At 41.5% G+C, this 13,807-nt stretch overlaps 1 protein-coding gene across 2 annotated transcripts in view; it reads left to right on the top strand.

Moving 5' to 3' along the window:
* Positions 1–13,807, top strand: part of dnah7 (dynein, axonemal, heavy chain 7) — a 90,980-nt gene that overhangs the window by 49,097 nt on the left and 28,076 nt on the right. For both annotated transcript variants that reach the window (XM_026294763.1, XM_026294764.1), the window contains 11 exons: positions 1,902–2,123; positions 2,587–2,784; positions 7,933–8,088; positions 8,368–8,536; positions 9,275–9,401; positions 9,723–9,942; positions 10,171–10,797; positions 11,108–11,353; positions 11,548–11,777; positions 11,962–12,292; positions 12,386–12,732. In XM_026294763.1, coding sequence (XP_026150548.1) covers positions 1,902–2,123; positions 2,587–2,784; positions 7,933–8,088; positions 8,368–8,536; positions 9,275–9,401; positions 9,723–9,942; positions 10,171–10,797; positions 11,108–11,353; positions 11,548–11,777; positions 11,962–12,292; positions 12,386–12,732 — 2,873 coding nt within the window. The remainder of the gene's footprint in view (positions 1–1,901; positions 2,124–2,586; positions 2,785–7,932; positions 8,089–8,367; positions 8,537–9,274; positions 9,402–9,722; positions 9,943–10,170; positions 10,798–11,107; positions 11,354–11,547; positions 11,778–11,961; positions 12,293–12,385; positions 12,733–13,807) is intronic.

The following is a 13,807-nucleotide window of genomic DNA, read 5'->3' as shown; positions in this document are numbered from 1 at the left end:
TAAATCTGTTAATCAATTTCAGTTCTGATCAAAACTACTAAATGTTTACAAAAAATATCCAGGATTTTAAATGCCAATTTCATAAGTGATGTCACGGACCGGACAGTGAGGTCATGCTGACAATGGCCGCCTTCATTGGCACCGCACAGTGATTTGGGGAAAAAACACACAAAATTACTTATTATATTTTTTTACCTTTTATCACAGTCTTGGATATGTCAAAGATTAGTAGCAACACTGATTTTGATGCAGTTAGTTTTTGCACAGCATCAGGTTTAAATTTTGTCTGGCTAATTTACTGTTCGTGGACGTTTTTGCCCCATTGACTGCCAGCATAATGACATTTTTTGTCAACATGTACATTTTCAATCATTCCAGGATCCATGTGTGTGGCCTTGAGTGAAAAGGCTTTCTTGTAGTCAGGCAAGAAACAGGTTGGTCTGTCTGGTCTTGCAGTCTCAGGTGACTGACATTATCTACCATCTATCTGCTTAGCCCCTCTGGTGTTCCTACCAACTCCTTTCTGGAACTTGTTCATTTATTGACCCATTTGCAGACTCATCTTATCCACTTTGATACTTGACAGGAGTTTCCATGTTTTGTGCAGAGGCAGGTAATTGCGTGGTAGTTCTGCCTTTGGTTAACCATTCAGGGTGGGTCACATTCAATAACAGCTGGTTCATTTGTGCAGCTAGGTGCTCATGGAATGAGGTTAGCTTCTTCAGCCAGTAGACGTGGCTCATGTCTGGGCTTGGTCCTGTCCAGTTCTTCATGTTTTGTTTGAGACTCTTTCACTAATGTATGCCACTGTGATGGTTACTGGATCTTCCTCAGGGAGGTTGCTGTGGTTTGTTTTTAGGTCCACCTTATTAGCCTGCCAGTGAGTACACTTTGGATAGTTTAGTGGAGAACATCTGGTTTATTCTCATTTCTTCTATTTTTCTGGTGTAACTCTTGAGGCAGGCTGTGGGTCTTTGCTTGGCAGTTTCCATATTTATATTTATATATATACAGACACACACACACATATATATATTTACACTGGTCAGCCATAACATTATTACCACCTGCCTAACACTGTGTACCATCAGTCAGTGCAGCACTTGGTTGGCACTCGTGTCACTCTGCAGCTCACTGTGCGTCTTCTGTAACTCTGTTTGCTTCCATAGTCCTACTGTCAGGAAGAGGACACCTTTGTGTACCATTCAGTGAAAACGTGTAAAAGGAGTGAAAACTGCAGTTAGAGATCTTTTTTTTTTTTAGATAAATTCATCAGCCTCCACACTGAGATCACCACTATGGCGATTGAATGTTTCTCTTCATATAGACCAATGTACATTATTTAAAACACTGCAACAAAGATTCAGACAAAATGGGATTTTGTGAAAAGGATGAATGAACTTTAAAAGTTGAATCTACAGTAGGTCATCCTCATCATCAGTTAGCCTTAGATGCTCATGAGCCTGTCCTTGGTTCACTGTTCGTCCTTCCTACAACTTTTGGTCAGTACTAACTACTGCAGACAAGGAGCACCCAACATCATCTGCAGTTTGGGAGATGTTCTGACCAAGCCATTTAGCCATCACAGCTTGGCCCCTGTCAGAGTCACTCAGATCCTTACATGTGCCTGTTTTTCCTGCTTCCAAAACATAAACTTTGAGGGTTTAATGTTCTCCTGCTCCTTAATATACCCAACACACTGGTATTTGCCACTGTAACAAGATAATCAGTGTTACTCACTTTATCTGTCAGTGGTCATAATGTTATGGCAGATCGGTGTATAATATACCTGTATTTTAGTGAAATGTTTAATTCTGCTTTAACTGTCAGAGATTTGCCCACACATTATGCTGGACACAAATTATTGTAATTAGCATGCTGTTGTACTTTCCTTTACCAAGGGCATTTTCGTGTTCTGTCTGGTGTGGTCGGTGGGTGCCAGCTGTGATGATTCAGGACGTGTCAAGTTTGATGCTGTGTTAAGGGAAGTACTCAATGGTCCTTTAAGTGAGAAGACCCAAGCCTGCCACAACATTCTAGCCACCGTTGAGGCTCCATCTAAACCACTGACCGTTCCCTTGCCCACTGAGGGAACAGTCTATGAGTATCGCTTCATTAAAGAGGTAAATCTAATAGTTGTTTAGCTGAGAGCACCTTGGTTTCCAAAAAACAGTGAAATTTCTGACTTAATACTTCATGAGCTCCTTATGGAAAAGGGACATTTTACTGATTACATTATTATGGATGGGACAAAAACAAAACTCTTGCACTGAAGAATGGATTTAACCAAGACTACTATAGATTTATCTTTAGTAGATAAAGCTAAGAGATGGCCGATGGCAAATTTAGCTTCCGAGCCATTTACTTCAAATGGATAAACTAGTGATTTTGTAGTATATTGACATGAATCAATTCTAAAATGGCCACATAACATTAGAGACCTTTATTGTAAAAATGCCAAATCCACCTGTGTGCAACATGTTTGCCCATGTTATATTCTGTTGGTGTCCACGGTGGCTTTTTATATCTAAAATGCAACTCAACATTTTTTTTATTTCTCTTATGTTCTCTTTATGTTCTCATCAGGGCCCGGGCAGGTGGGAGCTGTGGACAGATGAGTTAAAGAGTGCTCCACCCATAAGCAAAGACATGCAGTTCAATGAAATCATTGTGCCCACTGAAAACACGGTACGCTACATGGCACTGATGGACCTCCTCGTCACCCACCAGAAGCCCACTATTTTCATTGGTCCCACTGGCACTGGCAAGAGCGTTTACATTACAGTGAGTTGTTCAATATTTATTGTTTTATTAATATAATAATGACATGTTTTTTCTGGGAAATGATCCCACAGCAAAATCAGTCTCTTGGCTCTTGACTTGGCTGTTACACTTGCACAATCTAGTTTAAGGGTTATCTTAAAATATTCATATTTACAGTACCATTATTTGGTCATTACTAATAGAAGTGGACAACATGTGTATCTCTCACTGATAGGGGTAATGGCACTTTTGAATTTACAATCATTATTGAAACACTAATAAAAGTAGTGTTTTATTGGAATAAACAGATAAATACATATGTTTCCATTGCTCTTTTACATGCGTCCATGTGCATGTGTACAAAATATAAACAAAACTGGCACCCATTCATTGAAGCATTTCTCCCCCTTGTTACAAATGATGAAAAACTCCTCCGGTTGACTTTAATAAACATGAGCTTAATTGGTCTGCTTTACTTAATTTTATTTACGGTGAAATATGGTACAGGTAGTAAGTAGATTGAATTATTTCTCTATATGAAATTGTCTTTAAATGTGGGGTAAACTGTTGAAAAATCTTAAAACATGTTTTTTCATGTTTGTGGACACAATAAATTTAGCTTGCGCACATTGTAGAGTAGCATTCATATACATACAGTGTGCATTACATGATTATTTTCTCTCTATTTGGTCTTTTTTATGTTTGCCTCTGCTTTTAAGGTATTTCTTAGGAATTGGGGATTGGACATAAGGCATTTTAGTAGCACATTATTTTCATTATATGCAAGAAATAATCTATGCCTGTGCTACCAAAAACACTGTAGGATGAGTGAACATTAATTTCTAAGCAGTGCAGCACAGGTCTCTGTAAACTAGAGTTAATGCCCTATACACACAAATCATTTGGAAGCAACACAGCTACAGACACCAGGTATGAAACGGCCACCTTGGAGAAATACTGAGTATCTCTCAGCAGACCTTCGGCTATTTATATCAAGGACTAATCCCCCCTCTTTCTCTGCTTCATTAGTTCATCCATTAGTGTGCTCAAAGTTGCTCTGGGGTGAATAGAGATTGTCTCATTGGCGAGGCTCCCTTGTTCTCCACTTCCTGCCAGTCTGCAAGGTGGATAAGCTTGGTGCCACACTGCAGTCAGCAGACCCTGGCTGAATCCCTAATCTGGCAGGATCAAAAAAGGAACTCCTGAATTTAAACCATAGGAATATGACTGGCATGGTGCTGACATGAATACTATCTGAGAACTGTACACAAGGCTCCATCAGCTGCCCCATAAGTTTCACAGGCATGTGTGTGAGCTCCGTGTACATGCCCATAGACAGAGTATGTGTACAGGAGAAGAGCAAGTGTTCTGCACACACGGTATATAAGGAAAGTACCATGAAAATAGATAAAATCCTAATAAAAGACATCAGATCACTTATGATTTAACAGAATGCCATTTGTCTAAGAGGGCATTTTATCAGAATGCCCTTTCGTAAGAGCCTCATTTAGGTTTTAATAAAATGCCCTTTTGTAAACCCTCATGCAAAATCTGAAATCCATTGACTTTACCCTTTTGACCAGCAGAACATTACTTTAGATTGTCCTCAGAGGGCAACTAATTTCTTACTTCATTTCAATGTAATTTTCAGGGATTAACTGAGATCCAATTTTTATCTAATGAAATACATATTAAATGCCACTTTTAATTAGATTATAAAGCTTATCGCAACTTTGCTTGGATCAAATTGGAAATTATCATTGAGTATGTAATCTACCTGTACAAGCTGTTTTGGCATGCACAGTAGAGAGTAAAAATTTTTTTACTGCATTATCATCTGTTAATCCAAGTCAAATCAAGATCTATGCTTTCTCTCTGATAACGGATGAAAGTAGATGAGTTGGGTTTTTCGAATTCCTGTGGAAAGCCATATGGAGATTATGGAAACTGCATCAGAAAATATATGTTTCTGTGGCAACGGCATCTATACAAGGGAGCAACTGTTAGCTCTCAAGGGAAGAAGTCTGCTTCTTGGTATAAAACCTGAAATCCCCCAAGACCTGAGGAGGCGTAGGAGGGGCTGTAGAGCAGGAGTGAAGCATCGAGAAAAACGTAGGAGATTTAAACCATTTCTCCCAAAAATTATTATGTGGAATGTGAGGTCACTCTGCAACAAAGTGGATGAACTTACAGCTTTAGCTAGCAGCCAGCAAGAGTACAGAGAGTGTAGCTTGCTTTGCTTCACTGAGACCTGGCTGCATGAAACTATACCGGACAGCTCGCTTGAACTGCCTGGGTTCTCACTAGTGCGAGTGGACAGAGGGAAACAGAGCGGCAAGAAAAGAGGAGGTGGTCTTGCTGTTTTTGTTAACTCCAAATGGTGCAACCCTGGACATGTAACAGTGAAAGACTGTATCTGTACTCCAGACATTGAGCTGTTGGTGGTTGGACTGAGGCCATACTACCTGCCCCGTGAGTTTTCACACACCATTGTTGTAACTGTTTACATTCCTCCATCAGCTGCAGCACAGAGTGCATATGACATCATCCACACAGTTGTCGCTGGTCTCCAAACAAAACACCCCAGTGCCCTTATACTAATTAATGGGGACTTTAACCATGTCAGTATTTCGGGAACTCTGACCAACTTCAAACAGTATGTGGACTGTGCAACACGAGAAAATAAGATTCTTGATCTCCTTTATGCCAATGTGAACTCCGAGCCGCACAGAAGGAACTCAAGAGGAAGCTGAGGGAGGAAAAGCAGCTCTATAGAGACAGAGTAGAGCACAAGTTGAGACAGAACAATATCAAAGAGGTGTGGAATGGGATGAAAATAATGACTGGTTATAAGAAGTCGCACACTGCTGTGGAAGGAGACTCAAAGTTTGCTAATGAACTTAACCTGTTCTTTAATAGATCTGACACCACCTCTGCTTCTTACTCTGATCCATTGTCCTCACACACCATCCCTCCTCCCTACACCACCTTAGCTGATGCTTTGGGGTCTCTTCACATCACCCCACCCAACATCTCTGCCAATGCTGCCTCCCCATTTCCCACTGATGCCATCTCCTCTCTCAGCAGCCATACAACATTGAAGTATACCTCACCTCCAATAACTCCTCCCCTGCCCTCATCATCTGACTCCTCATCAACACAATACACAGGCCCAGCCTTTGCCACAGAACAGGTGAGGAAGGAACTAGCTAAACTAAAGGCCAACAAAGCAAAAGGACCAGATGAGATCAATCCCAGAGTACTTAAGGTGTGTGCTAGACAGCTTGCATAGGTTTTTCAGAAACTCTTCAACCTCTCTCTGAGTCTCAAAAAGGTGCCTAAGTTATGGAAAACTTCCTGTATTGTCCCATTACCAAAAAGAACACGTCCCAGTACCCTTAGTGACTTCAGACCAGTAGTGCTAACATCACATGTCATGAAAGTGTTTGAGAGACTGGTCCTGCAACACCTGAGGTCCCAAGTGTCTGAATTTCTGGACCCCCTGCAGTCTGAATATCAAGAACACATCGGAGTGGAAGATGCCATCATCTTCTTAATGCACAGAGCATACTCCCATCTGGAGAGGCAGGGCAACACTGTGAGATTCATGTTTTTTGACTTTTCAAGTGCTTTCAACACTATTCAGCCCCACCTGCTAAGTGCAAAGATGCAGGATATGGAAGTTCCCGCAGATATGGTGGAGTGGATCAAAGACTACCTCACTGGGCGGCCACAGTTTGTTCGCTTAGATGGCTGCATATCTGATGTGGTGATGAGCAGCACCAGTGCACCTCAAGGAACTGTACTAGCACCATTCCTGTTTACACTCTACACCTCAGACTTCCGCTACAACTCAGGAACCTGTCACCTCCAAAAGTTCTCTGATGACTCTTCAATCATTGGATGCATCAACAATAATAACGATGAGGAATACAGACACTTGATAAAAAGCTTTGTTGATTGGTGTTACAACAACTGTTTAAAGCTCAATATCAAGAAAACCAGAGAACTGGTGGTGGACTTTAGGAGGAACAGGAAGACCCCAGTCCCTGTCTCCATCCTTGGAGACGAAGTAGAGATTGTGGACTCCTACAAATACCTTGGAGTCCACATTAACAACAAACTGGACTGGTCAAACAATACAGATGCACTCTTCAAGAAAGGACAGAGCAGACTGTTCTTCCTCAGGAGACTCTGTTCTTTTGGTGTGTGCAACAAGCTACTGAAGATGTTCTATCAGTCTGTAGTAGCGAGTGCACTGTTCTTTGCAGTTGTGTGTTGGGGAGGTGGCATCAAGGCTGGTGAGGCCAACAGACTAAACAAGTTGATCAGGAAGGCAAAATCTGTTGTTGGACTGGAACTGGACAGTCTGGAGGCTGTGGCAGAGAGGAGGATGGTGGACAAAATAAACTCCATATTGGACAATCCTGCCCACCCACTTCATGAAGAACTGTGGCGAATGGGAAGTTCATTCAGCCACAGACTAATTCCCCCTAAAGCCTGAAAGACTGAAAGATTCAGGAAGTCTTTTGTGCCCACGGCCATAAGACTCTATAATTCCTCAATATAAACAATAATGCACACGCACACACACACACACACACACACACACACACACACACACGCATGTACGCACATGCATGTACGCACACACACATGCATACATACACACAACCCCCCCCAAAGAAATAGTTAATTACTTTATTACTTTATTAATTACTTTATGAATTACTATTAATCAATATAATTTAAATAATCTCAAATTTAATAACTGCTGTAACAACTGAATTTCCCCTTGGGGATTAATAAAGTACTTCTTCTTCTTCTTCTTCTTCAAATTAGTATCCTGATTACATTTATTTCCTAAATAAAGTCAGTGAATTTACCAGAACTTCCTGTGTTATGAATGTCCCATAAAAACCCCTATAATACACACATCTTACTGTAAGTGTACAATTAATTAATAAACCTTTGTATCCATTATTGTGGTATACATGCTCTACCAGTCACAAGTCTGGATATACTTTTCCTTTGAACTGAATGAAAAAGTGTCCAAAAAAAAATGTCTAAACCTTTGACTCCTAGTGTATATAGATATTTATGATAATATATATTATACTGTATACTTAGTGGCAATCTGTGCTCATATTTCCAATCTCTCATGCCTAGGACTTCCTCCTAAATCGACTGCAGAAGGATATATTCAGCCCACTATTTATTAACTTCTCAGCACAGACTACAGCTGCCCAGACCCAAAACATTATCATGTCCAAGCTTGATAAGCGACGCAAGGGAGTGTTTGGTCCTCCACTGGGGAAGAAAATGGTACATCCTTCTTGTTATGTTTATATGATGTTGTATGTTGGTATGACTTTTCAATTTGCAGTCATATGACTGAATCGAGACCTTAAATGAGTTGTGAATGGAGGTAACATGTTGTGGCTGCATAGGGTTGTATGTAGTCTTTTTATAACAAGTACCAATTTATTTTGAGATGTATCTCTTTAAAAAGTCATTAAAGATTAAATTTAATTAATTTAATATGAATTACCTTATGGTATCACTAATCAATCTTTCAAGAATACTAATGTTATATCTCATCAGGTGGTATTTGTGGATGATGTCAACATGCCGGCCAGGGAGGTTTATGGTGCCCAGCCCCCTGTGGAGCTACTGCGACAATGGCTGGACCACTGGAACTGGTATGACTTCAAGGACTGCTCTATGATCAGCCTGGTGGATATCCAGATCATATGCGCTATGGGACCACCTGGTAAGCAGCAGCAGCTTCAAATTGCATTAGTTTAGTATAATTGCTATATCAGTGATACTGTTTCAAAGCCCTAGGATTATAAAATGCAGATTGTTTTTTTTTTCCTTTTAATTAACTGCTGCCCAAGTGCTGTTGACTCTGTGTCAAAAACTACTGTCTGCTGTTTTGTGGAATTCCTAACTACCTACCTTAAGGTGGTTAATAATGGCAAATGTTTACCACTTCCACCTCCACTCCACCTATCAGTGTAAACATAAAATAACCCGTCTACCTAGGCAGCTGGCATCAAGAATTACAAGAGAAAGAGGGTGGGTTCCACTCTGCAGTGCCCACACAGCTCCAGTATTTGCTGCTGGTTCTTTCGCTGACAGCTGATTCGTTTTTCAAAGCAGCCACTCAGTAAGGCTGTGGCTCTACACCAAGGAAAATAGTGTAGGCGCTCACTGTATACTGGTGTATACTATCTACTTTAGACTTACTTTATGTGTTTGTGATATTAGCTGGCCAAAAATAAGCTATGAGTGTACAGTCTCAAATTGAGATCAGTGTGATATACTCATGTCCACTTCACAAAGTACAAGTAGAGTTGCAGAGGTTTATTACACTCTGAGACAGATAGTAACTGGTTTTCCCTGTTCCCATGGGTGTGATGTTGCTAAAGGATGTTGCTGCCTTGATTTATCAGAAATATTACCAGTCCAAGACTATAATATTTTCATTTTTTGTGCTGTTTGTTAGGTGGAGGCCGGAACCCTGTCACACCACGTTACCTGCGCCATTTCAACACGGTCACCATTAATGATTTTGATGAGAAGACAATGTATACTATTTTCTCCAGGATCACAGACTGGCACTTCACCATACGGTAATGCCACAGAATGTGTAACTTGCATGATGAGTTATCCTAATTGACGTAGACTGTCTGCATATGTTTATGAGCATTTGTAACAAACCTTTACATACAGTTTCATCCACTTACTTTAGCAAGCAAGTAACAAAAACTTTGTTTGCTTACTTTTTCACAAGATAAAGTTTCAGGCAATTTTGGGGTTCATTTTGAAAACATTTATAACATTGTTAATGTTTAAAGATCCTTCATGACATATATTTTGTAGACTAAGTGTGACTGAGCACATTGCAGATTAATTTTCTAAGTAAACTGTAAGAAAAACTATTTCATCCACAGGTTTGCTTTCCCTAAGCCATTTGCAGCTCTGACCTCTCAGATTGTTAATAGCACCATGTCAGTGTACCAAGAGGCCACCAAGAACCTCCTACCAACACCCACTAAGTCCCATTACTTGTTCAATCTACGTGATGTCTCCCGGGTCATCCAGGGCATCTGCCTGTCACGGCCAGAGACTGCAGATGAACCGTCTGTCATCAAACGACTCTGGGTGCACGAGGTAATGCTGTGCACAGCTGACAAATAGCAGAAAATACCTGACAGCAATGTAACTGAAATAACCTGACAATGCAAAAAATAGAAAGACTGATGTCACGTAAGTGCAAATAAATTAGTCAAGCAAATGCCTGTCAGACAAAGTTTACAGCAGGTGGGCTTGCAATCTCTCTGTATCTTTCTCTTTTTATGTGTCTGATGCTGACTCTTTTATTGTGTTGTTGATTCTCAGGTTCTGAGGGTATACTATGATAGGCTGGTCCATGACTCAGATCGGTCTTGGCTTATAAGCCATTTACAGACACTGTCTCTGAGTCATTTGAAGGAAAATTTCCATCACCTCTTCCAACATCTGGACCAGGACCATGATGGAGAGGTCACAGAAGATGACCTACGAAGCCTCATGTTTTGTGACTTCCACGACCCAAAGGGTGAGGACCGCAATTACCGTGAGGTGCACAACCTCGACCAGCTTCGACAGGTGGTAGAGTCCCACCTGGAAGAGTTCAACAATATCAGCAAAGCTCCCATGAATCTGGTACTCTTTCGTTTTGCTATTGAGCATGTGTGCCGCATTTCCCGCATACTCAAGCAGCCAAGAGGACATGCACTACTGGTGGGTGTGGGTGGGAGCGGACGTCAGTCACTCACCCGTTTGGCTGCCTACATGGCAGAGGCAGAGCTTTTCCAGGTGGAAATCTCCAAGACATATGGAATCACTGAATGGCGGGATGACCTGAAGCTAATCATGAGGAAGTCCACACAGGGTGAAGCTCATGGTGTTTTCCTCTTCACTGACACTCAGATCAAAATGGAATCATTCCTGGAAGACATTGGCAACTTGCTCAACACTGGTGAGGTAAAGTGGCTGGGAGCAGAGACCAAAAAGGTGTGATGGATAAAAATGTGTTTGGGTCCATTGATTTATCAGCGAATGAGGCTAAGGTGAGGGCTAAGAAAGAACAGAATATGGATGAAATGAATTCTGGTAAGAAGAATGGATGTGGAGATTAAGAAATAGATGAATGGTTGATCAGTACAGAGTTAGACAAATGAATATGGAAAGATGGTGATACTGAGAGAAAGGTGCAAAGGTGTCCTAATGTACAAAAGTCAATACTTTTGACAATAATACCCACAGACCTTTCTGCTATTTGCACTGTTTCCAGGTACCTAACCTGTTTGCAGTTGATGAGAAGCAGGAGATCTGTGAGAGAATGCGTGTGTTGGACCGGCAGCGGGAACGTGACAAGCAGACAGACGGCAGCCCCTTATCCCTTTTCAACATGTTTGTAGAACGCTGTCGCACACAACTGCATGTGGTGTTGGCTATGAGTCCAATTGGAGATGCCTTTAGGAACCGCTTGAGACGTTTCCCTGCACTCATTAACTGCTGCACCATTAACTGGTTCCAGGTGGGTGTATGCTGCACATGTTCTCAACACAAAGGAAGTCTCAAGTAATGAATCACTAGATAGAGATAGGGTGTAGTGAATTTTAGCTCTATTTAGCAGGAACTGATAACATTATCAGAGATACATGCAGATACATGCACTCTATGTATGGCAGTATAATGGCAGTACATAGTGTATATTTCCAATCTTACCAGACCTGGCCTGAGGATGCCCTGCAGGCAGTGGCTTGTCGCTTTTTGGAGGATGTTGAGATGACAGCTGAGATTAGAGAAGGCTGCATCAATATGTGTAAGAGCTTCCACACCTCAACCACTGAGCTGTCAGTTCGCTTTTTGGCTGAGCTGCAGCGCCACAACTATGTCACCCCAACCTCATACCTGGAGCTCATTTCCACCTTCAAGACCCTGCTGGAGACAAAAAGAGTGTAAGATCAAGTTTTAACATATATCGTATGAGAGTTTTTAGCTGTTATTTGATGTTTCTCTTGCTTCAGATCCTACTTTAAATTTATAAATGTGAACCTAATCATTCCACAACAAAGCCAACTTCAAGTTTCTATGTGTAAAATAAGGACAAATTTTCCTTATTTGTCTCTGTCCTTTGCCCAGTGAGGTGATGAATCTGAAAAGTCGCTATGAGGTGGGCCTTGAAAAGCTAGAGTCAGCAGCAGAACAGGTGGCCACCATGCAAGTTGAGTTGGAAGCTCTACAGCCACAGCTGCTTGTGGCCAGCAAGGAGGTAGATGAAATGATGGTGGTGATTGAGCATGAATCTGTGGAAGTCGCTGAGACAGAGAAGGTGGTAAAAATGGATGAGGCTGTGGCCAATGAGCAAGCCATGGCTGCCAAGGCCATTAAGGATGAGTGTGATGCTGACCTGGCTGAAGCTATGCCTATTCTGGAGTCAGCCATGGCTGCACTGAACACTCTCACCACTCAGGTAGAAGGAGCAATATATGTTCTTGCTTGTGTAGGATATAGCACTTATATGTTAAGCAGGCAGACCAATAGATGTGGCTATTTTTATCAACAGGATATCACAGTGGTAAAGTCCATGAAAAGCCCACCCACAGCTGTCAAGCTGGTGATGGAGGCAATCTGCATTCTCAATGGCATTAAACCAGATCGTGTGCCAGACCCCTCAGGCTCTGGTAAAAAGGTGGAGGACTTTTGGGGTCCAGCCAAAAAGCTACTGGGAGACATGAAGTTTCTCCAGAGCCTCCATGAGTATGACAAGGACAACATTCCACCACATTTCATTGCCATCATCCGCAGCAAGTACATTACTAATCCAGACTTCGTACCAGAGAAGATTCGAACAGCATCTACTGCAGCTGAAGGCTTGTGTAAGTGGGTTTGTGCCATGGACAAGTATGATAAGTAAGTAATGTTCTTTCAGTGCTCTTAGTTATGAACATTGATGCATAGTCACAAAGCTCAGTAGAGCATTTCATGTGTCTTGTAGTTAACTCCCTTTAACTAACAGGAGCAACACGATCTCATTGGCATATGTATTTTTAAATGGCTGAAGAATTGCAACCAAATAAGATCAAGCAATAATTCTTTTTGCATATAAAAGCGGAGGAGTTACACTTTCATATCATGCATTTAGCATTTCCCAGAGTGCTGTTTCCTACCGCAAATGAGTTTCCACAAATATTGTAAAAATGCACACACAACAGAGCTACTACAATGCAAACTACAGCTTTGCTGTAGATCTGATCTGCCAGTTACAGTACTTCCTACATTCCATATACGTCATCACATTATGAAAAAAAATGTTTAAAAAAAAAAAAAAAAGATTTTCTTCATTTGTCAGAATCAGAATCAGAATGAGCTTTATTGCCAAGTGTGTGAGCACACACACACAAGGAATTTGTTTAGGTACAGGGGGGGTACTCCAGTGCAAACAGACATAGATACAAATGTTACAAGGGGTAAAGACAGTAAACATAAATGCTACAGAAACAAATGCTATAAAAAACTAAAGAAAAATGCACAGATAACCTGAAGACAGAATGTAAGGGGAACTAGGTGGTGTGCAAAGAGCAAAAAGGTGCCAGTGACATAGTGCATAGGGCAGGTGGTAGGAGGGGATGGAGGAGAGCTATGAGTTTAAGAATTGGATGGCCTGAGGGAAGAAGCTTCCTTTGTGCTGGGCTGTCTTGATGTTTGGAGCTCTGAAGCGCCGTCCAGAGGGTAAGAGCTGGAAGAGGTGGTGGCTCGAGTGGGTGACATCCAGAGTGATTTTCTGAGCTCTTTTTCTCACTCTGGAGGTGAACAGGTCTTGGATGTTCTCTGAAGTCTTAGGATGTCTGATTTAGAGGCGGAACTAAACCAGACAGTGATGGAGGAGCATAGGACAGACTCGATGACTGCTGAGTATAGCTGGGTCAGCAGCGTCTGTGGAAGGTTGAACTTCTTCAGCTGGCGCAGGAAGTACAACCTCTGCTGG

Source organism: Mastacembelus armatus, chromosome 21 (assembly GCF_900324485.2).
Source record: "Mastacembelus armatus chromosome 21, fMasArm1.2, whole genome shotgun sequence".
NCBI lineage: Eukaryota > Metazoa > Chordata > Actinopteri > Synbranchiformes > Mastacembelidae > Mastacembelus > Mastacembelus armatus.
Note: the sequence above shows the minus strand (reverse complement) of the source record. Positions and strands in the feature narration are given on the sequence as shown.